Source organism: Ptychodera flava, chromosome 9 (assembly GCF_041260155.1).
Source record: "Ptychodera flava strain L36383 chromosome 9, AS_Pfla_20210202, whole genome shotgun sequence".
In the NCBI taxonomy this organism is placed as follows: domain Eukaryota; kingdom Metazoa; phylum Hemichordata; class Enteropneusta; family Ptychoderidae; genus Ptychodera; species Ptychodera flava.
In genome coordinates this window covers 1,976,430-2,002,717 of record NC_091936.1, presented here as the reverse complement: position 1 = coordinate 2,002,717, position 26,288 = coordinate 1,976,430, and the positions used below count along the sequence as shown (strand labels likewise).

Sequence of the window (26,288 nt, the reverse complement as noted above, 5' to 3'; positions counted from 1 at the left end):
GTACTGGTTTACAACTGTTGCACATACATACACATACATGTCATATACACATACTTGTACAATACTATGCAGCCTGGTACATCCATGTGAGTGATACAATCTAACATACCAAGGTAGAGATGTCATATTGTGATATCGTCCCATATGGAATTAATGTAAACGATATTTGGTAATTCATCAAGCAGTAATATTGAAGAAAACAACTTATTATTGGCTTAAAGGTGGTTGTGTTTCCATAAAAATATCAAACATGTAAAATTATGACTCACAGTTACGGACACTTTCACAAAGTTTACAATTTTGCTGCTCATTATTTTTATTTAGCATACTTTTTGCAAATGATAACTTTATTTACACTATTTCCCATTTACAGTTTAGCAAGCATGTACACACCAAATACAAAGTTGTAGTGTGCAATGATTCTCAAGCTTTTGCAAGTGGCCTGAGAATTCAAGAATGAGATAGATGGCATTTTTTTGACCAAAAACAGCAAAAATTGTCACAAAATACATTATTGCATGTTCTGTCATAATTTGAATATACTCAACAAAGTTTACCCCTGGTCTGAATATGCATATCATATTTCAAAGGAATTGGACAGGCGATTTCAGAGAAAATGTTTTTTTGACCAAAATGGGAAAAATTGCCAAAAAAATAAAAATATGAAAATTTCACCACAATTTGAAGACACACAACTAAGGTTGCCTCTTGATGCATGCAAACCAAGTTTCAAAGCAATCAAAACAGCTATTCAAAGCAAAAATACCACAATTATACGGAGTCGCTCACATTTGATCAGAATTGGTACATACCAGTATGGGTACCAAAGAACAACAATAAAGGTTGTTTCTATCTGTTCAGTGCAGGAAAATTCTACGTTGATGTTATTGACAATGATTTCTGCACAGTACAACTGTTACTATTACTCTTCGTTCTTTGAAAAGGGAGTTTGTATGTTCAACTCGCCTTGGCTGCTGAGAGGTACCTGGGGATCTTCAGTGTATTGACTACACGAGACGTTCAGAGTTCATTGGTACTACATAGACTTTATTTCCCTGTAGACAAGCTTGACAGTTGCCATCGCCCAAGATACGCTTCTCCCATAGTCTAAATATCTTGGGTCCGCTGTGTTCCTGTCTCAATGTTCCAATCTCCTCGAGCAACTCTGCTCGTTGTATGTTTAAGGATGGGATTTTAAACATTATCTTTAAGGCGTGGCTTCGATCATACGATAGACATGAATTAAAGATAAAATGATACATCCAATCATAAACGTCAGTGTCACGTGTTCTTGTTTTCGTCCTGACTTCCGTAAACACCCTCGTAAAATGGAATTAGCGTTATTGTGCGATTGTCTAAAAATATGGTTTGTATGCATGTCGACTTATAATTGAGATCTTGTTGTTTTAATTAACCATTTTACTGGTGTCGATGACCGCTAGGTTCATTAACCTTTGTCTGAGATAAAATATCTCTGTAACACAACCAGAAAAACAACAAGAAATATTTAAACCAAAAAAACAAGAATGACAAAAGTTGGACATGCTGCTACAGAGAAATAGATGTTTTGATCAAAAAAGGGCAAAAATTGTCCTAAAAACACAAATATTAAAGTTTCACCACATTTTTTGCAAACAGCTTCTCAGCTTGTCAAAAGATGATCTGCAACATTTCGTGAAATCTATCAGCAATATAAATCACGAGGCCATATGTATGTTGTAATTATAGCACGCAATCTTATTTGTGCTAGTGATATGGATGTACATTGTATCCTCATACAGCGTCGAACTAAAAAAATTACAAATCTGAAAATTTACTCAGAAAAAAAATTAGCACAGCTTTTCTCATTTGGAAAAATTTTTTTATAGAAATTTACAATTGTAAAAATAAAATGTTCACAATTTCATTGTGACCACCCCCCTCCCAAGATCTAATGGTCCGTCCCTTAGTTTGAGTAGGTCTATTAATATGTAACAGTTCATAAACAATGACAGGAAATGAGTCAAGGTCAGTGGAGTATCCTGTTTCAGTCATTGGCATGCCACCACTCCTGAACATTTGCAGAATTTCCCCTTTTCTTACTTCATTTGCACATTTTTTACACTGATGTGTTCATTTGAACAACGTCACATCTCAACCCTGCATCTACCTATACACCAAATACTGAGATGGTAGCTTAGGCGGTATGGGAGCTTTTGCATGTGACGGACATACATCCGCACATACCTACATGTACCCACCCACATACATACATACATACATACAGACGCCATCGACTCACCATATAAGCTCTTTTTGGTATTTATATAAATACCAAATATGAGCTAAAAATTGCCCCCCAAAAACTAAGAAAAGTAATCCATAATTTTACCAAATCTGACAGAAGTCAACCCTACCATAAGGTATATACATAAAGTCTCAAAGCAATCCAACAAGAACTTTTTGAGCCCTGTACTGGCTAATGAAGTGCAAGTATTTATTATTATTTAAATCACGCAGGCTGTGGTTTTGCTTTGTTTTCAAAATGTCACAACAGGCTTTTATCTTGTGCAGTATGACTGCACATGCGGCGATCACAGAGGGCAACAACATGTCAAGTGTACAAAAGTTGCTGTCATCGATATGGAGATTAGCCAATCACAAGTTTGGATTCACGCTATGTTTTCATTCATGCCAAAATGTCGCAATTAGTTTGTTTTATTTTGCTAATGAGTTCTTCCGCCGTCAAACAACACGTCTTCCTTCAGTGTTCCTTCATTCAAGCCGTAAGATCGATGAAATGATGACCCAAAATTTAGTGGTAGAAAAATACCACCAGAAAAAAAATTTGGTGGCAGATTGACAGGTTTTGGTGGCAAATGCCACCATTGCCACAGATTATTTCGAACACTGAAGCTCTCTTCAATATACATACATATAGCAAATGTGAACTGAAAATGAACTTTTACAGAGTGCTGAAGCACAAAATATTCAGGTTTTAACGTGATGTGTTGAATATTTCATTCCATACATTGTATGTTAAAATTTGTATGTTATTTTTTTGATCTGTAGAAAGTTATCGTCAATAAACATGTAAATAAAAAAAAAGCAAGAATAATCTTACCTTCTTTTTGTTTTCTTTCTTTTTCAATCTCAAGTCCAAAATGATGTATTTTTGTTTGAATTGAACTTTGTCTTCTCTCAGGTTTCATGCTATTGTTTAAGTCTTCTTCATAGCACTCATATAGCAACTGACCACTTACTGTGGCACCTGTGCCCTTCTCAGCGGTGATAACTTTAATATCTGAATCTGTATCCATTCGTGACACTGCCGAGAACAGGTCTGTACATGACTGAAACACAATAATACAGTAGTATTATGATGAAAGTAACTAAAACTATTTTGACAATTTTTCTAACAAAAATTTATAAATAGGCAACATAAAGCTGTGAATCTTCACTGATCTCCTCCTGCAAATTATCTTTGAATTCAAGAGGATTGGTCGGAAATGGCAGAAATGGCAGGAAATGTATTTACAACCTTGGTGATTTTTTAATTTTGAATAGTTTGAATAATTTTTGCTCTTGCTGAGAGCTCGCATGTGTGCCAGCTGTGCTATATCATGAATATACCACAGTTCTTTTCACATCTCGACCAATCAGATCCCTGTATTAGCAGCATCAATATACTGGTATGATATAATACTTAATAGCTCGTGCTGCACGCTGGCAGCCATCTGGTATCAAAGGTCACCGCTCAAGTCACAAGTCTTAGGCTGTAGCGCTGAGTAGTTGGTCTCAGGCTCAGTGAACTTGCTGCACGCTGGCTACAAGGCTATTGACACCTGTCATGAAGAGGAGTATCTGAAAAATATCTTTATTCAAATCCTATCTACTATGAACAGTGAACTGTCACTTTATTTAAATTACATGGCTTTGTGAGCTTATGGGGTCAGCCCTAGTGTGATATTACACTACCCCTTTAACACATGAAACAAACCATTGGACTGTGCATCATAACCTTAGCACTATGTGAATTGTCCCTTACTCACCTCTCCAAACACATCATTTACAGTAAATTACAAGCGACCTAGCGGCCGATATAGCTCCGCTGTGTTTTATAGAGAATAACTATTTTTGACACATGTTGATGAAGGAGGTGGAAATCTTTGATAGCTTAATGCAGTGGCCAGAAAAAAAGTGGCAAAAATAGCTGCAAAAATACACAATTGAAGATTTCATCATACTTTGAATATATCACAGCGGATCATCCCTAAGAACATGTCAACCAAAGCTATCTGATGAGTAGTTTTTTGAGAATAAAATTTTCTGACCAAAAATGGCAACAATTGCCCCCCAAAAATAAAAATTGCAGATTTCATCATAATTTCAAAAGATCAAATTTAGTTCATCTATAGAAACCTGTATACCAAATTTCAAAGCTGTTAGACCAGTACTTTTTGAGAAAAATATGTTTTGACCAAAAATGGCTAAAATTGCCTAAAAAATTCAAAATTGCAGATTTCATCATAATTTCAATAAATATCATTTAGTTCATCTATAGAATTCTGTATACCAAATTTCAAAGCTATCAGACGAGTACTTTTTGAGAAACACATATTTTGACCAAAAATGGCTAAAATTGCTCCAAAAATACAAAATTATAGATTTCATCAGAAATTCAATATATATTACTTAGCTCATCTGTAGAAACCTGTATACCAAATTTCAAAGCTTTCAGACCAGTACTTTTTGAGAAACACATTTTTTGACCAAAAATGGCAAAAACTGCCCAAAATTACAAAATTGCAGATTTCATCATAATTTCAATAAATATCAGTAAGGTGATCTGTAGGAACGTGTATACAAAATTGCAAAGCTATCACATGAGTACTTTTGGAAATACACATTTTTTGACCAAAAATGGAAAAAATTGCCCCAAAAATACACAATTACAGATTTCATAAGAAATTCAATATATATTACTTAGTTCACCTATAGAAACCTGTATACCAAATTCCAAAACTATCAGACCAGTACTTTTTGAGAATTACATTTTTTGACCAAAAATGGCAAAAATTGCCTTAAAAATGCAAATTTGCATATTTCTGCACAATTTTAACAAATCTGAAATAAATCACCCCTAGGGACATATGTATCAAATATCAAAGCTATCTGAATGGTAGTTTTGAAGAAGAAGATTTTTAAAGATTTTTTTACCAAAAATGACAAAAATTGCCTTAAAATACAAATATGCAAATTTCACCACGATTTGAACAAATCTGACTGAAGTCACCCTAAGTAAACTGCATATCAAATTTCAAAGCAATCAGACAAGCGGTTTCAGAGAAGAAGATTTTTTTACCAAAAACACCAAAAAATGCCCAAAAATACAAATATGCAAATTTCACCACGATTTGAACAAACTTAAGTGAGATCATCCCAAGTGAACTGCATATAAAATTTCAAAGCAATTGGACTTGCGGTTTCAGAGGAGAAGGCAATTGTTGACGGACGACGACGGAAAATCAACCTATTTGATAAGTTCCGCGTCGCTGACAGCGGAGCTAAAAAGTGACTCCAAATTTACCAAAAACTGCAAAAACTTACACTCAGATCGACTGCAGGAACCCTCCATGCAATTCAGATATTTTTGCTGAATATTGTCTATGATCTATCCATCAGTTTTTAACTTATTGTTGTTTGCACACTTCACTGTCCTGCCTTTTGCCAACTAATATGACCTTTCTAAAGGTCAGCCATATCAAAAATCAAAGACATGTTGACCCCCTACAAATCGGCCCCTCCCTGGGTCAAAGAAACTTACCAGTCCCTAAAAATCCATCTAAAGACTGCTTGAGTGCATGAAACTCAATATAATTTACATTCTATTATTAAGGCATCAGAAAAATACAATTTACCTCCACTAGCTTTGGTCCAATCCTTGATAAGTGTGAGTGGTACTTGTTCAGAATTTCCTGTAAGTTCTGGAGCCTTTGCTCTTCAAGTGCTTGCATCTGTACAGCATACCGTCCCATTGATCTCTCAAAATCATGTCTAGCTCTCTCAACCTGCTTGGTGACTTCCATATATTCCTGATCTGACTTCATTGCTGAATCTTCAACTTTCTTTTGTTTTGATTGCAGCTTGATAATAAACAATAAAATAAAGTCAATGATACTGTTACCCTAGTTTGGATCAAATTCAATGTACATATTATAATGACCTGTATCTATAAAGTACACATAATCTTCATTCAGTCAGGATTTATGTGGCAGCTTTATAATAATTATCAATGACCTTTGTATTGATTTTGAATGAGTGTAAACAGAGTTGATTGCCTGATGAAAATGCTGCTGATGTATGAATAAAGCAATGTGCAAAATCTTAGATTAGTAATGGTCACATTTTCAACGTACAACATTTGTCTCACCTTTGCCAATTCTTTGTCTGAAATTACTTTACTTTTTTTATTTCCTCCAGATTGTTGTTTTTCAATCTGATCAAACAGTAGTTCGCTTTCCTTCACCCTGGAAAAAGTGGTCTTCTTTACCTAAATGTATTTGAATAGTGAAAAGTTCTGGTATTTAATAATTCATTAGAATCTGTCAAATGACTGTATTGCTGATTGTATAAATTGCCAACACAAAGGCTTACATTTGTCAATGCCATGAATCACACATTATATAATTATAACACTTTGGCCAAAGTCTCTGTCATCATTAGTTAATTCATGGTATGCATTATTTGAATGCTGAAAGTTTGACTGTTAACAGTTTTGGAACTGTTAACTAATCAGGTAACAGTTCAGACAACCGTTACCACAATAAAAGCGCCATCTACTGATATGCATATTTTCACCAAAAACAAATGAAGTGTTCTGATATGGGAAGAATGTACATATAACAGACAACATAACTTAAGTGTTTGTGAGATTTGCAGTAAATGAGGCAAAAAGTGGCTTTGATAAAACATGATAATATTCATAATTGAAAACATCATCCACGGATATTACAAATTGTCATATACTACAAGTTACCATTCCAAAGATTATCAGTCTACATTATATTCATTACACCTATTCTAAGATGGTGTGACAAAATGTTATTGAGTTTGACATACATATACCTACCTTTGCAAAGTCTTGCCTCTTCTCTTGGAGCATTTTACTAGTCTTTTCAACACTGTGCTCTACCTGAAGGATAAGATTGGTAATATATTTTGATTATAATATCATAACGTCATCAGACTGAGATCAACTCAAAATCATTTTGTAACCCTAAACATTTGGTGTTGATCATAAACTGTGGTTTTATCATTCTAATTTGGATATTTTTGATTGCAACGTACTAAAGTTCTTTCAAATATTATCAAAATATGAATGCTTATGACAAGCAATTTCAGAAAGGAAGACCTATAACCATAAATATATGTAAATTACATCATAGTGTCAACAAATAAGAACTAGCCTAGTGATCTCTACAGAGCCCAAACCAAATTTCAAAAAATATCATTCAAGTTATTTCAGAGAAGATTTGACTTATAATGAAAAAATCAGCCCAAATTTTAAGTATGTAAATTTTGTTACTATTTCAACAATTCATCGCTGATGACACAGTCACCGGTCACACCATTAATTAATATGCACATGCACACTACAATACAATGTCTGTGTGCCAAGTTTGAATGAAATCTGTTCAGGGATATTGGAGGTATATGGTTCAAATCATGAAAAAATTGAAAAAAAATAGCTGCCTGGTGGCCATATTGGATTGAATTGCACAATAAATTGATGTGCATATATATGCCATAGTACATTATCTGTGTACCAACATTGAACAAAATCAATTCAAGGATAGTTGAGTTATAGTTCAAAAACATAAACAAATCGCAACAAAATGACCAACCGGCAGACATACTGGATTGTATCACGAATGAAATTGACGTGCATATGTATGCCACAGTACTTTATCTGTGTACCAACATTGAACAAAATCAATTCAGGGATACTTGAGTTATGGTTGGTTCAAAAACCAAGAAAAAATCAAAACAAAATGGCCACCCGGTGGCCATATTGGATGGTATTATTAAATAAATTGACGTGCATATATATGCCATAATACATTATCTGTACCTACACTGAATGAAATCGGTTCAGGGATAGTTGAGTTATGGTTCAAAAACAAGAAAAAAAATCACAACAAAATGGCCGCCTGGCGGCCATATGGAATCGTATCGCAAAATAAAGTGCCATGCATATGTATGCCACAGTACTTCATCCTTTCACAAAGTTTGAAAAAAATCGGCTCAGGGGTGACAGAGACTGAGAATCTTTGTCAGCGGATTTGTCGATTCAGTTGAATTGTGGACTTTGTGCAGACACATCAATTTCCCATTTTATATGTATGTATATATAACATTATAATATGCTTAGCTGGAATCTGGCAATCTGATATTCTCAACAAGAAGACCTGTAATATTTTTGAGCTCATGCCAATTTCAAACTCCAGCTTGAGAGCTACACACGCTATAATGTCGAACAAGTGTACGGCTTAAGATTGATTTTGATTGTTAAATTTTAGTCTGGTGCAGCTCGATGAACCCACAAATGAATAGTTTGTATAGGCAACAATGGCGATGTAACAACATAATTGTTAAAAGTTTTTTGAGTGTTTTTTCAAGTAAAGTTCATGTGTAATGGCGATATCAATGTGTTGCGTTACTGTATTGTAGAGAAATCAACTGTGCACGCACACGCGCTCTGAAACTCTTTTCAGAGTGTTGAGGGTGGGCACCTAAAGCCTCGTTCCAACTTCGGTCCTTTTTATAACGACATCGTCCACTTGTATTTAACTTAAGCATATTAAAATGAGGTTATAAACGGTGTGCTTGAGTATTTGGTTGCAGATATAAGACCTCTGGGGTGAAAAGATCAACTCGCATTGCTTGGTGATTATTTTCTGCCAAATATGCTAATTTTCACCACAGAGGTCTTATAGCCACAACCAAATACCTGAGCGCACCGTTTATGACCTCTAAATCAATAGGATTAAGCTATATACTGATTTGCATGACATTCTAAAGAACGGTTTTCAAGGTATGAAGGGCATACATAAATTACAGCTTTTTTGTACAAAGTGGACGTCTGACATAGGATAATGAAATCAAAACACAAATGTATGCTATAGTGTTTTTGGTCCAGTCATGTTCGAGAAACATTGCTGCAGACTGATGTATGGAGGGATCGAATGCAATCCATACGTCCCTGTTTGGGACTTTGTCCGGCAGGGACTAAGGTAATAAAAAAATGCAAGGGAAACACATGACTGATAATAAGACAATTATAAAGGAATATATATTACTCACATCTTTCTTTGACTTATTTTGTTCTTCAGTGAATGCTTTCACTTGCTTATAAAGTTCATCTTTCATTGTTTGTCCGAGGGTGCTAGAGGAATAGTCAGAGGAAGATTACTGTACTGTCTGTGATAGAGTAACATTAATTTAGATACAATTCTCTGAATTTACAAATTTTACATTTACCTCAAGTAAATTTTCTCAGATTTGTTAAGTGCTCCCCACAGAACCTCAAAGTATTTAAAGTACCCCTATATATCATACCATAATATCATAATAATTTTGAAATCTTCCCTCATTTTGAAATACATATAGTCATATAGCAGAGGTGAAGATGGTTGCATGTTGCAATTTTTGCAAAAGGTAAAAACACGTGTTATTATTTCTTGTGAAAAAATGCAAGCCTGATTGGCAGAAAAGAAATTGGAAGCTAGAGGTGACTTCTTCCCACCTGGCAAAAATATGTACATAATGACTGTATTCAGAAACTAGATCTTCATATAGCATGGTATTTGAATGCAGCGTTCTCTAAAATATTGTGTATACACAACAAAGAAAGACAACTAGACAGCCAGCTAGGTGAGGGGAGAGTGGAATGGAGGGGATACATGATAATGATGATGATGATGATGATGGCCAAGTAGAACCAGATATGAACTGAAAATGCTCACGTGTTTCATTATATATTGCAGTTATGTGAAATTTGAACCTTTACCACATATTTGCATCTTCATTGAAAGTGTTATGATCAACATAATACAATACAATATTCACCACAGACTAATTCTAAAGGTCATTAAGTATTCAAATATGTAATTAGCTAAAATAAAAATACTTAATTTCTTTGACTGCTGTCATTGTATCACCACTTTCCATAGCAAGTGTTTTCATTACTAGGTGAAAGGCTAGAAAATAGTTCAAAAGGGACTAATCTAGTCTAGCCAACCAGAACACTAGTTTAATAACATAGAAGAATTTGACAGCTGCAGTTAACAATAAACAAATACATCAAATGGAGTGTGAAGAGAAACATTCAAATATTTGCATAAGTAAGGCCACAACTCAGGAAAGTCTAAACGAGACAGTCCGTGTCTAACGAAAACAAAAGCTACCAGAGTAAATAATAATATATTCGTCTCACAAATTAGAGTCTTTCTGTAAAAGAAATTTTCTGTATTCTTTTTTAAATTTATTTCTCCCTTGAATATTACGTAAAGTGTTAGGTAAATTATTCCAAAGTTTCGCCCCAGCAAACATGATAGAAGACTGACCAATGCTACTATCATATTTCGGTACATGAAGATCTCCTTTAGCTTTAAATCTTGTTTGATAGCCGTGATTTACATAAGTGAAATAGTTACTGAAATGAGATGGTAGCCTGTTACAATGTGTGTCATGTACAAAAATGCCGACTTGATAATTGTACTGTTTTAAGATATCAAGGATGCCTAATTTCTTGAACAGTGGTGCGGTGTGCGCATCAAACTTACTACCTGTAATGGCACGAACAATTCTTTTTTGGACCAAGAAGATATCCATTAAGTAAGTCCTGTATGCACTACCCTAAACCTCAAACCCATATGAGATATGAGGTAAGACTAAAATATTATATAGCATGATAAGTATTGAACATGGTAAAATAGCATGTAACCTGTACAAAATTCCAACATAATGGCATATCTTTTTTCTGATTTTAAGAATGTGTTGCTTCCATAAAAGACTGCTATCAAGGCAGGTCCCTACAAAAGATGAACTGTCTGTTTCTTTCACTCGCTGGTTATTCACACTAATATGATCTTGGACCATTTTGCGATTGTGTCTACTGCTGATCACCATGTAATTTGTTTTGTCAATATTGATCGTCAGCTTGTTAACATAACACCATTCAGTCACATTTTCAAACTCTATATTTTCTTGACGGAGGGAAATATTTCCTTGTTTTGACTGAATTGTACGAAACAGGTTTGAGTCGTCTGCATAGAGTCTGAAATTTAAATAACTGGAAGACTTAGGAATATCATTAATGTACAACAAAAACAATATTGGTCCTAGAATGGAACCTTGTGGAACACCACAAGTGATATTTAAAAGATGTGAGTCTGTATCCTTGATCCTGACAAACTGCTGTCTGTGATGTAAATAACTACTGAACCATTTAAGAGGCAGGCCCCTGATTCCATAATGTTCCAGTTTAGCAAGTAAAATATCATGATTGACAGTGTCAAACGCCTTTGAAAAATCTATGAACAAGCCAAGTATTGAGTTTCCCTTGTCCAATGCGTCCAGTAAAGACTGTGCCAAACTGATAATAGAAAGTTTACAGCTGTGTTTTTCTCTAAATCCATACTGGTGCTCGTATAAAATATGATGTTTTTCAAGAAAGCACAATAAAAAACTATTCATGATTTTTTCAAAAATTTTACTGATGACAGGGAAAATCAAAATTGGTCTGTAATTACCTAATTCTTCGATACTACCTTTTTATCAATGGGCATTACTCTCGCAATTTTTAGGTTATCTGGAAACTGACCAGTTGAAAAAGACAAATTAATTAAATGTGCAAGTGGGACTGAAATTTCAGCCTTGCCCTCGTGCATTAAAGTTGTAGAAATATTGTCCCATCCTGCAGCTTTACGAACATTAATATGTGAGATAACATTTTCCACATCACTTGGTGTAACAGGAGATACAAAAAAAACAATGTGATACTCTGTCACCTAAAAACTAATGAAAAGAATCAGTAAGTGCTGCTGGAATTTTGTTTGCCAAATTTTCACCAACGTGGACGAAGAAATCGTTAAAATCTTCAGCAATGTCGTGAAGCTGTGTGTGGATAACATCCCGGCCATTTATGTCGGTTTTCACTTGACCTGGGACAATTCTTTCTGCTTACACCTGCCAGTCAAATTGTTGATAACATCCCAAGTCCTTTTTGTGTTACCCCTATTATTCAGTAATAGGTTCCCATAATAATGACTTTTTGCTTTCCTCAGTATTTTAATCAGCCTTAGGATATTTCTGAAACTCTTATACCGGTTGTAGAGTTGTGCATTGAAATTACTAGCTACAACTTTTTTGTAGAGTTTGTGCTTTGTCCGCACAGACTTTCGTATGCCAGGAGTCAACCATGGCTTATCACAATTGAGAACTTGATCCCAATTTTCTGCTTTGAGGTCATTTCTGAAAGCCTGGCCATCAAACTTTGACATATCTCTAGTAAAAACAGTTGATGGAGTACATCCATACGTCTTGACATCATTGAAAAAAGCAAAAATTGGAAGGTGGTCTGAAATATCAGCAGTAATTGTACAACAATTAATATTTGTATATTAAAATGATATGATCATCGAAAGGCTTTCCAGTTGATTTTATTCACTTTCACTTGCTGGCTAATGAACAGCAGTGTACGAAAATACCAGAAGTGATGTAGCGAACTTGGTCATTTAAGCAGTTGACACCATGCAAGCTTTTCCACTGGCTGACAATGGCTACAGACCATAAGAGCCAGGTAATTGGCGTCGATGTCCAAGTTTAGCAAAAATAAAGTTGTCTGCGAAGACCACTTTGAGAAGGACCACTTTCACAAAACTTGCAAGCAAAACTACTGAAAAGAAAACTGTCTGGAGCATATCAAGTGCGTCACTTGTACATCATGTGGAACTGTACGTATATGCTGAAGACGGGACCGCCGTTTCTAGACAAATCATCACTAAATCTGGGTGTTCTGTACACCTAACACGTTAAAAATGCTCGCACTTTTTTGAAATAACGTTGGTTTCTTTACAACAGTGGCATTCCTTTGGTGTCGGCATGATTTCACAGCTACTGAAGATGCACCATGCACGGGTTTACAGGCGTGATTGATTGGCGAGAGTTCAATGTGAACTTCGTCATCAGAGCTACAATCTGAATAGTCACTTTCGGAACTCGCGTCGTTGTTACTTTCTGAGGTTGTAAGCCTTGGATCGTCAATTACTCATCAGGTTCGAAGTTATAGCTGATGATCTTCACCATTTGATTTTTAGTCGAGCACTGAGGTTTTGAGGTTTACATACTGCTCTAGCATAGCTTGGCTGTAAGTAACATGAGTAACCTTGCTTTGAACTCGCCATGTACATGACGATGAACAAGTTGATACGTCACTTCCAGTTCCTGTGCGTTTTACTTGAGGCCACTGGGCAAATACGCACAAGTGAACGTAAATTAAACCAACTTTTATGTTTATTTTTCACTAAATTACGACCCTATTACCTCAAAAAGCCTGGGTAACTTTTCCCTTTCACATCAAATATTGCTTTGAAAAAAAGGGTGTTGGATATAATCGCAATGATATTTTAAGTCCAACAGCATTTTCAATTCCCCAAATGTACGTTCAACTTTTTCAAGTCCCTCCAATCTCCAATATCAAACCCCATAGTGTTTATGAATGCAGCCCATTGAAATTTTTATCAAGTTAATTTGTTTTGAGATAAGCTGATAAACAACATGCACCAAATGGTCATCATTTCCTTTGTTTCAATAATTATTATGTGTTTATATGTCAGTATAACAGGCATATACTCAACTGAGGTTCTGTCAGTAAAAAGACAATCTTGAGGCAATTTATGATAAGCAAGCAATTTTGAAATCAAAGCTGAATGAATGAAGACCAGAAACAACATATTAATACCTACCTGTGAACTTGAGCTTCACTTTCAAAATTTGATGCGACTGCTTTCAGTGCTGTGCATAATGATCTGAAAAATTTTCAAATCATTGTTTGTTAATTTCTCTCTATTATTTATGACAGCAAATGACAGCTATCATACTGACGAGATAATGATTTTCATCTATACCTGGAAAATGTCCAAATTACAATTACCTCAATACACAGTATTTCTTATCATCAGCAGGATTTCACCACTTTAACACTTTATTGCATTACAAGACACTTCGGAAAGTGGCAGTATAGCAAGAACAAACTACACATAGCATAAAACATTGTTATCAAAGTAAATCATCAGCACGGTTCAACACTTTAACACTTTATTGCACACTTCTGAAAGTGCAGTGTCAGTCTGCCACAGAACCCCTGATATGATTTGGGGGTGTGTCCGGTACCAGCAATTTGATTGGATCTAAAGCAATGACATCATGCATGGTACTTCTCACTATGGAAGGGGGATATTGCCAGTTACGTGTGATCCAAAAAAAATTATTAAGTGCTTCTAAACTATATTATTTCTCGCCTTCTCAGCTGCTAATTTATCTGAAACTCCTACTAAGTAATTGAATCGCAAATATTAGAAATATCTGTGCGATTACAAGCCAACCGTACTCACATTAGCATTCGCTTCGGCCCCACAATAAAAATGGTTTCCACCAGCGCAGACTGTGGCGATGACCCGAATGACTCAAGCGCGTTCGATATACGCCACAAGTACCGCTGCGATATCACAGCTAGACAGCAACAATGATGAACTAAATTCAAATAGGTAGCGTTTCAGATAGCCACATGCCCAATCAAATGTTGAAACATTTTTTGACAGCATGTTGATTAATTAACAACGTAATTATCAATGCCCTCGAAAGCAACTGTGTTGTCTTTTTGCACGTTTCGCTCACAGACTTACCAGAATAAGTGATACAATATAATTTTCGTTGAAAGAAGAATTTTGTGATCGCTAGTGTTGCCAAGGGCTTTTGACAAGTTTGCTAACAATGAACTGTATCAAATTATATCACAGCGTGTGGCATGGCCACGCGTCATAAACTCAGAGCTAAGTAATCATACAAAGCGTTCACCTACTGACTAATTATCTACTGTAAAATATACAATATTTCACCGACTTTTCAACACACACTGTTGAATGTGATAACCTACTTGATAATTAATTGAAAAAGACGATTAAAATACTCCGACTCGGCATGAAGGTATTTAATCAGTACCAGTCGCTCACCAACTGGACTAGTTTGGCACCCGGTGGCACTACTAAAGCGCTCACGAACAAACTAGGAGCCTACGTTATGTAGATATAGTTCGTGCAAAAAACATCAAAACTTTCAGAATACAGTATTAAAATGATTTCTACAATAAAATGAAGACGGCAATGAAATATTCAGCGGGGATGAAGACGAGCTGGTGTTTCGTTCGGGGCTACTTGCGCGTACTGATGAGTGACCTTGGTTAGTAATATGTCGCCTTGTGTCAATAATGAAAGTAGCTGGCCAATGGCGGTTGCCAAAATATGTCATGTGACATTATTGTTGGGCGTGTCCTTAGGACATGCCAGAATTTCCCGCCAAATGCAATATGCCAAAAAAGAAGCATGTTCTGCCCATTTTACCTTATATAGAGGGTGATCATGCAAAATTTTAGTGTCAGAGTTCAGTAGGAGGAGACCTGGGACTGTGTTGCATATGCTATGATTGGATAGAACGGGTGTTTACTGCCCTCAATTTGAGGAATTTGACATGTGTCACTTTACAATTTTATGACTGTCATCACGATCCGATGACGTTCTAAAGTTTGACTGGGGTACAGCCTAGATATATTGATGGGCAGCTTGAAGAGCATGTTGTCCGGACTAACCCACTGGAAATTCAACGGCATCGCTGTGTGTGTTTTCGTATTTCAGTGGTGTGTTGAAGTGGTTGAAATTGTACAGAATTTTACGTTTTTACTCGAAATTCGAGTGTCTTCAAACCAGTCGTCGCGTCAGAATTCCACCCAATTTACAACGTAGGTTTTTAATGTCAACTGTATTAAACGCTGATGACAATATTGTGCGTATTTCATTTTTGGACACAAAAGTACACGCTCGCGAAAATGTACTGCTCCAACCCCCGGAAATAGTGCATGTTGGATTCTACTGTTGACAGGCCAGTAAAAGTATGCAAGCATGACCACCAACAGGTTCCTTGCGATGGCGGCATGTTACTGTACATGATTCTACTCTCTGGTTCAAAACTAAATAAGCGCTGTGATCTGTACGACCTCTTAAAAATCCGTAAAATCAACGATTTTGACCAATTTACCACCTGTGGTTTCTGGCGGTTTTACGAGACAATGACGCATTCGATCACCGAGCTGACCCATTCACCATTAGTCAGAAAGGTATCGATCGTAATCGTACACGTGTCTTCGCATATCGTTCTTTGGACACAAAAGTACACGTTTTTGAAGTTGTTTATTGCAAAATAAGCTATTTTTAGCCACCGGATTTTTAAAAAATGATCATGGCAATAAAACTGGGTAATTTTGTGGCATATGGCTTTGATGGTATTCTTTCGAACTTGGGCCACAACGTCGGAATAGAAATAAACACGGAGCATCGCGAATTCGTGTTGAAATGCCGAGTAAAGAGAGTTGTTGTTTTCCACTGATCAGCGAGTCTCGCCGAGAACGCCATTTTGGCCCAAATTACCCATGATACAATGGTACCGGAAATCAGGGGTTCTGTGGCAGACTGTGTAGCAAGAACAACACTACACATTGCATAAAACATTGTCATCAAAGTATTTCTAATCATCAGCAACGATGAACAGGAGTCCTTGGTTCCTAGAAACCCAAACTTTTAACAGGACTGATCATTGTCCAATGAAACAACCATGCAACCAACATGTACAGGTGAACAAAGTGAACATTTCTGTTAAGACAAATGCATTGGCTCTCAGCTGGCTTACAGATTTCTCCTAACCACATTCACTGTGTATATGTAGACTTTGTGAAATTACAACTGTTACAGGTCCTCATGGGCAATAGAGTTCAAGCTGGATTAACTATTTGAGGGCGCTATTGACCTCCATTCAGATTGTAACACGTACGGTACCTGTATGTTATTGATGTCATCATTGTCCCTGTGCAGTATTTTACATTTATGTATCTGAGAAATGTCACATGGTTGCAATGTTTAGTTCTATTATGAAATATTGAAAGTTTTATATCTATGTTGTCATCTGTTATTTTGTGGTGCACAGTCCAGCTAAAACTCTAACGCACTCTGATACAAGCTAACATAGCCCAGTGGCTTGACAAGAATATTGGTCGATGAACAGTTGGTAATGACTTAACATATCAGCTGTTATTGCACAAGATTTTGCAACACTATTAGAGAGTTGTAGTTGGTGTAAAACTAAAACAAATCACATAGTCAGAATAAATAATGGGACAAAAGACAGAAATAGTGTAACTTCTTCAAAATAAATTTCACTCACATATTTTTACTTTTGGATTCTCCAAACGATTTTCAAAAGTGTTACAATTTAGTTTTGTACTATAGAAGTATTGAAACATGTATATGTTTCATTGACACATTGAAATGAGAAAGTACATTGTTCTTTTGTGACAGCTGTCTGCAAGCCCGAATGTTGATTCTTTCAATTATTTCTCTGTACATGTTTGAGTTTACCTACATGATATTAAAACTTGTTGCAATCTCAAATTTGCAAGTTTGTCAATATTTGAATTTTTCAAATTCAGGGAAACTACTTTGCTATCATTTTGCCTTTGTTATTTATATACCCTATTATATTGACAAAATTGAAAACTACCGGTATGTCAAACCACAATTTCATCGTAAGTGTTTATTAAAATACCACCATGTTATGGCAGACTGAGTGTGCTTCAAGTTGAACATATAAAAATACAAGAAATATTGAGAAGAAATTCCATAAACTTTGACTTTTACTACACATTGCAAGTACACAATTCTCACAGGGCATGTAGTTGAGTCATTAAATATGAGGTTGTACTGTATGATAATCTATGCCACTTTTCCATATCAGGTATTTCATCACCCTTATTTAAACAAACTTGTAGATAACGGACATGTTTAGCAATACTGAGTGAGTACTATCTGAATGAGGCATTTTGTTTATTTTAACTCTCCTCATGATTTATTTTGCCTTAACTTTCATACAACTCATGTGGTCAATTTATTTGCATTATCTAAATTTTGCATCAGAACAGGAATATTTCTGCAAAGTTTTACATTCTCTAAGGCCAGTAGTTTATTGAGTTTGCAATTTTTCACCACTTTTAACATTTACCTGCATGTTCATTTTTGTATTAGACTGCTGCTATACAGTAGGTAGACTTGGTTCAAGTCTGTGATTTGTGAATGTTTGAGTGGGGTGAACGCAATGATTTGTATTTTGTTTTCATGTGAAATGCGCGCGTGAGTTGAGTGGACACAATGAGTGGGGTGAGCGCTATACAGGGGAGTTTCTCTGGAATCCGGCAGAAACTTACTCACTTCTGCGCAGGCTCAAAGGTAACGCATTCAATCGCCAGGGAAATCTGGCCTGGGCTGCTGAATAGTTTTGTACGAGACAGGAGAGACACAAGAGAAACTATTATAAATGAGTTTATTTTTTAAAAATTCATGACTTGAACCAAGTCTATACAGTATACGTAGGTGGCATGCAAAACATACATGTAGCAATACCAGTTGGCAAGTTCAGATGTCGTTTGACATATTCTTATAAGCAAATGAGTTCTATCATGCTCATGGTTGCAAAAAAGGTGAAAGCATGTGCCAGTTCTAACCGTGCTCTATTGTGAAATGATTATTTTCATGTCTTGACCAATCAGATCACAGAACTTCAGCCATCAATATACTGGTATGATATAATTAAAGCCATTCCTTGGGTATAAAAGGCAGCTTAACTTCAGTGGTTTCATTGTTTTGAATGACTGACACATGGAAGCAACTGCTTTAGAAAACTGGGACGAATCTTTTCCATGCAGATTAAAATATAGCTCTTTACCAGCACGGTGCCTTTTGTGAATACTTTGGACATAGCGTTGTGAGTGAAGTACTGTCTATTTTACATTTTCAAGTGAATTATTGATGAAAAATTTGTTACTGTACACAATCAGTGGCATCGTCAACATAGCCATTGACCATTTCAAACTGCTGGTGCTAATCAAACATTTGCTGTGTAGACCGGATCACTTACGATATACACAATGCAACAAAATCTTCAAATAAACAACATTCAATCGATACAAACCTGAAAACAGGTGAATGCATACTGCACTACCGTGATTTAGTTACAGGGCTATATCACCTAAGCCATGTTCTATCACTTTTTGTTCTATATGATATAGTATATCACATGAGTGAGACTCAGCCAATCACAGTACCTGAATAATATGTGAGGTGTAATAATAATAGCTATTATTACACCACACGTATAATTCGACTATCATGATTGACTTAGACTTAGTCACTTGGTATGTTCAAAAAGGGGATAAAACATGCTTGAGGAGACTTGCCTGCTCAATGAGATTACATGCAAACCAAAATTCAAGGTACGAAGCTTTCCAAGATATCTTTGTGCAGACATACATACAGGCACATACTAACTAATCACATAATTCCCCATGCTATATCTTATAGACAAGTTTAGTTGAACATAAAAAGTTCAAATTGTCTCTTACCCAAGACAGTAGTTTGTCTGTTTCGATGTTCTTTGGGATAACTTAAGTAAACCTTTACCATATGCAGACTCAAGCTCTGCCCTGAAAAATTGAAATTTAATGGAAGATATTAATCACACCATGAGTCTTAGTGACAATTATATCATACCAGTATGTTGATGGTGCAAATACAGCAATCTGATTGGTTGAGACGTGAAAAGAACCGTCATATATTGGCGATATACCACGGCTGGCATACGTGCGAGCTCTCAGCTTGAGCAAAAATCTGTTTTTAATATTCCATTCCGGAGTTTCAATATACTGTTATGATATAATAGCAATAAATCACTCCCAGCGACGGTATAGCACTCAATTTTGACCACTTCACTCCATATATTTGCACGACAAAGTCCCTGCAGGTAATAAGTAATTTTATAAATAGTTCTTGACAAACTATGGTTAACTTTTTATCAATGTGTAGGAACCTTTAATATTGCCAACTTTAAAATTAACAGTCACAGCATATCAATACGATAATGTATTTCTGTTATTTGACATGATTTTCCAAATCTTACCTGTATTTATCCAAATTTCAACTGTAATATTCAAATTACTTCCTAATATAGCCCTGTAAAATTTAACTTCTTACCTGTCATTGAATATACTTGCCATTTCCTTACAAAAATCAAACCCTTGCTTCATGTGTCTTCTGAGTTCTTCAAACCCATGAAAACTCTGCCAAATATATGAAAATCCTAAGTCACCAATAGTAAGGGTATAAACAGCCAGCATAGGTATTTGGTGGTTGTATGAAACCTCTAGGACAAATTAACATGTTTGGTAGGAAAATAATTACCAAGCGAATAGAGCCTCAGTATATTATGACAAAATGTTATAAAAATTGCACTACAGCTACTGACAAAGTGTATAAGTCTACGTCTGCAGTGGATAGAGCATACAAGTGTAATTTGACAGAGAGTGTGCATGCTTGTGCAAATGCCCTACTGCTCAAAGCATACACTGGCAACTCACTAGCAATGTTGTTCTATGGAGGTACCATGTTGTATATATCGATACCTTGACAAGTTCTTTCTTGGTCACTTGATCATCACTTTAAAGTGCAATGGTCATCGTGCTGCCCATGCATAACTTCTTTTGTTGATAAACATAATTTTTTATAAACATTTGTATTCTCAACTTCAATCGGAGTGAGATGGAAGCAGTCTCTCACTTTGTAAAAGCCTCTGTAAGACTTGAGATCATGCAATGGTCACGGTACGGTTTTGACGTACACGGACATAATAGAATCCAGCCCCTCGACAGACTTGACCCAGGACCCACTATTGATCACCATTGCTACCATGGCAAGAAATAGTCAAATGACAGGAAGAATAGACAAAACAAGCGGGTTTTTGGCGGCATTGGACAGGATAATTGGTGTCCAGAGATCCTGTGACTACAACGGTCATGACAGTGATTGAACGACCAAGTGTAGCCCTACCGGTGCTACGCAAACTTCGTTGTTGTACCTCCTGATTGCCGGGCAGGTCTGAGTTCTTATGAGACAACCCCCACAAATAGCGCTTGACTTGATACCTGTACTCTGAATTCTCGTTTGCACTACATCACGGGGTCAAACTTTGTAGTGGGGGTCAGATTCTCCAAAGCCGAGTGCGGAACCATATACCCGGTTCTCTTGACACCAACGTTCATGCAGACCACAGAATAGATTCTTCTTGCTTTCTTGCTGCCGCGGGCAGATTGTAGATGTAGATTTCTGTAGCTTCCGTTATTGTTAACTGGACTACTGTTGGACCTCTGGAAATAAAAGCTCCCCTCTATGCTAGCGATGTAATAGACTAGAGCCCGGTCATTTGACAGCGTTTGCATATTAACACGCATACGGGGTTAAGTGTTCTCAAGTATGTTTGAGCGGTAATAGTAGCCGAGCCCAATTCAAGAAAATCATGATCAAATATGATTTCAGTACAGTGTGCAATTCCTGTTCAATATTCAGCAGATAATTAACTTACTAGTTAGTCAAAGTAGCTGCATATATACTGCATAATACCTGTCCAGCAACAACTAATTTGCATACACAGAAAAGTGGCTTTAGCGTAAAGCTGTGGCATCTGTCTGTCATATCAATGCAGCACAGGTACAGCAACACTGTGCAGTTGGAATTAAATTTTCATATAAAGGGTATGTGTGTGTTTGTGTGTTAATTTCTCCACAGTACATGATTGCACAAATCCCCATCCTTGATATAAACATAAAAGTGCAATGGGTCACCCTCCGAAATGTTTTGAAATATTGACTTACACGGATAGTGGCATTCCACGCCATATTTACTATGATGTATTAAACATCACATAGTTGATTAAATTCACTCTCTGCTATGCTAGCATCTTTACTGGTATCTGAAGAAACTGAGGGACTATCATCTAAACTTTGTCTTCATTTTACAAAATTTTGTTAAAACTTGTATAATAAAACTTGTTGAGATATTGACTTATACAGAATATTGATGCCAGGCATTCTAAATCCCCTCTCTGCCTTAAGTTAGCTTCCTATCTAAAGAAACTGAGGGACTATTATCTAAACTTTATGCTCCAGATTTAAAACAACACCTTGTTTGAATTCATATGAATGAAGAGTGAATGATAGAATACTCCAAACATATTAAACATTTGCTTCATGGATAAGAGTAAGAAACAGGAGACTTCAAAGTCATAATTTCATCCAAACCCTAATTTGCTGAAATTCGCACAATTTATTATGGTCCTCCACAATTAGAAACCAATGCAACTCCTTTCCCAATTTTCAAGCAGATTTGGACATTCCCCTTTGTGAGATGTGTGTGCATGTGTGTTTAGATAAATATGAACCATGCAGTTACTTGTGAAAAACCTCAAAGGTGATCTCTAAATTTTGTTATCATATAGTTTAGTTTTGGAATGCACACTCTACATTTACTTTATTGTATGTTTTTATCTGTTGCATGCACATATACACTTTTGCCACCAATACATGCATGCCAACATCAATTATTGCTTTTTGCCTAACTATGCTAAAATCTAAATAAAAATTGATAGAATATTAATTGACACAATTAAAGACATGTCTCACCAATGTACAATTCTTACTCCACTTCAGCTCAAGGAACACATGTGCCACACATCAAGGTGAAAACACGAACGGTTTTAAGGCAAAGATGAAAAAATGAATTTTGAAATAAATCCTTCAAAAAGATTTTAAAATGCTTTAAAAAACAAAGTTTTTTGGACATATTTGTCAAAGTGACAGATTGATCACATAAATTTAAGAAAACGTTACTGAACATTGTGCCGGTACTTGTTTATAGTTGTGCTAGCACATTATGTAGCACACTTTACCCAGTCACCAGCTTTGTGGCACATCTCATGCTGCGTGAAAGGGAGGTGACACTTTGACAATGCTTTTGTGCGCTTGGCAAGGTCATAGGCCAGTTTGACAGGTTACAGAAAGAAACTGATTGGCAACATTGCTCCCACTGTATCTATTTCATAGATTTTCCTAGTCAGATTTTTCACAATTCAGGATTGCGGAAATCATAACCTTTTTGATAACCAATTGTAGAAGGGTAAAAAGCATCTTGAAAGCACCTTGTTTTGGTGAAAGATGATTGTGAATCAGTGACCAAGGCTAATAACAGGCCCACAGCATGCTGTTCTCAGAAAGGTGAGTTCACCTACATACACGATCTCTCACAGATTAAAAATGGCAAGTTTGTTGATATTTGAATCTTTCAAGTTCACATTATTTATGTTATCTTTGTTTTTGTTCCTGCAAAAGTATTGCCGATCTTTAAAACTGTGTTTAAACAACAATTTGATCGCAATTATTTAAAAAATACTGACATGGATTGCACTATAAATTGGACATACTTACAATTGAAATGGCCTATCGACCCCTCATGTGTTCATGCTGTGTCATGCCACTAATGAAAATAGGCCAGGCAAAATAGAAACAATGTCTGCTCTTTGATTTGCTGTATTTCGTGAAGATGGCAAACAAGGCAAGATCATTTGTGGAGAGAGCGTGGGTCATTCAAACGTGAAGTAGCATTATTGGACTTTCCGAGCAATGTTTCCCAATCAAGGAGACTGAATCTGCGGAAAGGTTGGCACACTTTCACACGCAATTTCAAAGGAGTATGCTTTTGTAGTGGTCAGAAGTGGACCTACATTCAAAGAAGGTGCTCCAAAACAGGAAACTGGTGACTTTTCGAATTGCAGGACCACTATTGATTCTAAACCTAATGAAGAAGATTAAGAATTCAAGCTGCAAGCAGTGCTACCCGGGTCCAAGCGTGTTGTTGGTAATTTGCAACAATAGCAAGTTTTAGTCCAATTTGTCAGTAAGAAATTTTGGTCGATACTGATCCACATGATTATGAAGCAGAACAAGTTATCCATCCCAATTTGCCAGCAGAGTAAAATTAGGTATGCACATAATTAATGAGGAGTAGCTGTTCTGAAAGTAATTAGTTCAGGTAGGCAATTTATGTATATTAATACCACACTTGTGCCTGATGCAGTTGTGGAAATACAGGAAAGTAGGTCAGAAAAGTTTTTGTCTGCTGATTAAGATACAAACGAAACCAAACTTCTTGTCTTTGTAATAGCTGAGATACCGCAAATTTTACGATGTAACTTTCGCATGTGCAAAGACTTCATCTTCAACTTACATCACTGTAAAACCAGATATGAACTGTAAATGCTCACGTGTTTAATTATATATTGAAGTTATGTGTAAATTTGAACCTTTGCCACATGTTTGCAACTTCATTGAAAGTATTATGATCAACATAATGAACAATATTCACCACAGATTAACTTTATAGGTCTTTAAGTATTCAAATACGCAATTAGCTGAAATAGAAATAGTTAATTTCTTGCTGTCATTGTATCACCACTTTATATAGCAAGTGTAATTGCATGCCTTTGGTCAAGTCCTTCAAACTATATATTCCAAACTTTGAAAGCTCATTAGATATGCAAACTATAAATTAGCTGACACGAAAACTTAAGTGCGAAATGACTATCAATATTGGTATAACCTGGTATAATCATCAATGTACATAGCATGTTATGCCAACTTTGATCAAATAAATCCAAGTATATATCCCTCATTAGGAAAGTTCATTAAATACAAAAATTAGGAATTGGCTGAAGCAAAAATGCTTAATGCCTTTCAATAATGTTTTCGTCCATGCATGTAGGAAAATCCTACATGCATGGACGAAAATCCTACATGCATGGACACTGTGTGGACACTGTGTGACGGAGCTCCCAAATATTGTAAAATATCCTTCAAAGACGCCTCCAATCGTCCTATGGTTTCTCCTGCCTGGCATTGAATGTGGTGTGACCACACTGGACTGTTTCTGAGCCATTTCCCGGAAATTTCAGACTGCTACATTGGAAAGTCTACTTTCCACTGCAGCCCACTGACCAGTTCCACTGATCCATGTTGAGTTTGCTCTCCAGTTCCTTCTTTCATATGCAAATACAGCTACTGTAAACAATGATCAAGGTATTCCTCGCTATTGTCTTCACTATCTGCATAGCTACCAGGTGTTCACTCTCCTGTGTTTCACTGTCCACTTCACCACATGGTTTTCCACTGCAAGTAAAACATCTACCATGTAAGTACAGTCACTCCAGGACTTCATACTATCCTCACCATGTTGCCAGCTTTAACATCCTGCTGAGATGTGGTGACATCGAATTAAATCCCGCACCCGTGAAAGAAAAGCAAACTCATCTCTACGGCTATTCTATCAAAATACAAGAAGTATTGCCGGTCCTAATAAGCTTCCAAAATTTAACATCCAATTTTCTGACGCAGTGTTTGACTTGATCGTAATTACAGAAACTTGGTTGCACACTTCGGTTAACTGTAGTGAACTTCTGAACAGTCAATACTCTATTTTCCGCCGCGACCGTGACACATCAACTACCTGCAAGTCTCGTGGTGGTGGAGTACTCATTGCAGTCAGATCGGACATAGAAGCTCACTTATGTCCTGATGTTGATTCTAACAGTAATATTGAAATTATTTGGATCCAACTCAAGCTTTCAAACACCAATCTTTACTTCGGTGCTGTTTATATGCCGCCAAATTCCAACCTTCAGTCATACAACTTCCTTGATGACAGTATCGACCATATAAGTAACCTTTGTACGCCCAATGACTCAATCCTACTGCTAGGAGACTTCAATTTACCGGACATCTCTTGGGTTTCTGATGTGGAGCTGGACCACTTTGTTCCGAGTGCATGGTCCTCTGCATCATCCGAGAGATTTATTGAGACTCTTAATGAACACAATCTCCACCAAGTAAACGGTCATTCACCTGCAATGGACACACACTCGACCTGGTATGTTCAAGCTTCAACGAAATCTCCGTCGCACTCTGTGAATCTCTCATCCCATCGGACCACATTCCACTTGAATGTGACATTAATCTGGCAGTTCCGAAGTGGATTTCTTACAGTGATCAT

General features: G+C 36.3%; 1 protein-coding gene across 4 annotated transcripts in view; it reads right to left on the bottom strand.

Moving 5' to 3' along the window:
• Positions 1-26,288, bottom strand: part of LOC139139731 (nostrin-like) — a 57,534-nt gene that overhangs the window by 15,992 nt on the left and 15,254 nt on the right. Inside the window, exons 1-9 of one of the 4 annotated variants that reach the window (XM_070708593.1) lie at positions 22,871-22,968; positions 20,391-20,476; positions 19,763-19,843; positions 14,010-14,072; positions 9,346-9,427; positions 7,112-7,174; positions 6,413-6,532; positions 5,901-6,125; positions 3,104-3,332 (exon numbers count right to left, since the gene is read on the bottom strand). In XM_070708593.1, the coding sequence (XP_070564694.1) occupies positions 3,104-3,332; positions 5,901-6,125; positions 6,413-6,532; positions 7,112-7,174; positions 9,346-9,427; positions 14,010-14,072; positions 19,763-19,843; positions 20,391-20,443 (916 nt within the window). In that variant the 5' untranslated portion in view covers positions 20,444-20,476; positions 22,871-22,968. Of the gene's footprint in view, positions 1-3,103; positions 3,333-5,900; positions 6,126-6,412; positions 6,533-7,111; positions 7,175-9,345; positions 9,428-14,009; positions 14,073-19,762; positions 19,844-20,390; positions 20,477-21,337; positions 21,471-22,870; positions 22,969-26,288 lie in introns of those variants that run through there. The other 3 variants (XM_070708592.1, XM_070708591.1, XM_070708594.1) reach the window with 3 other exon arrangements.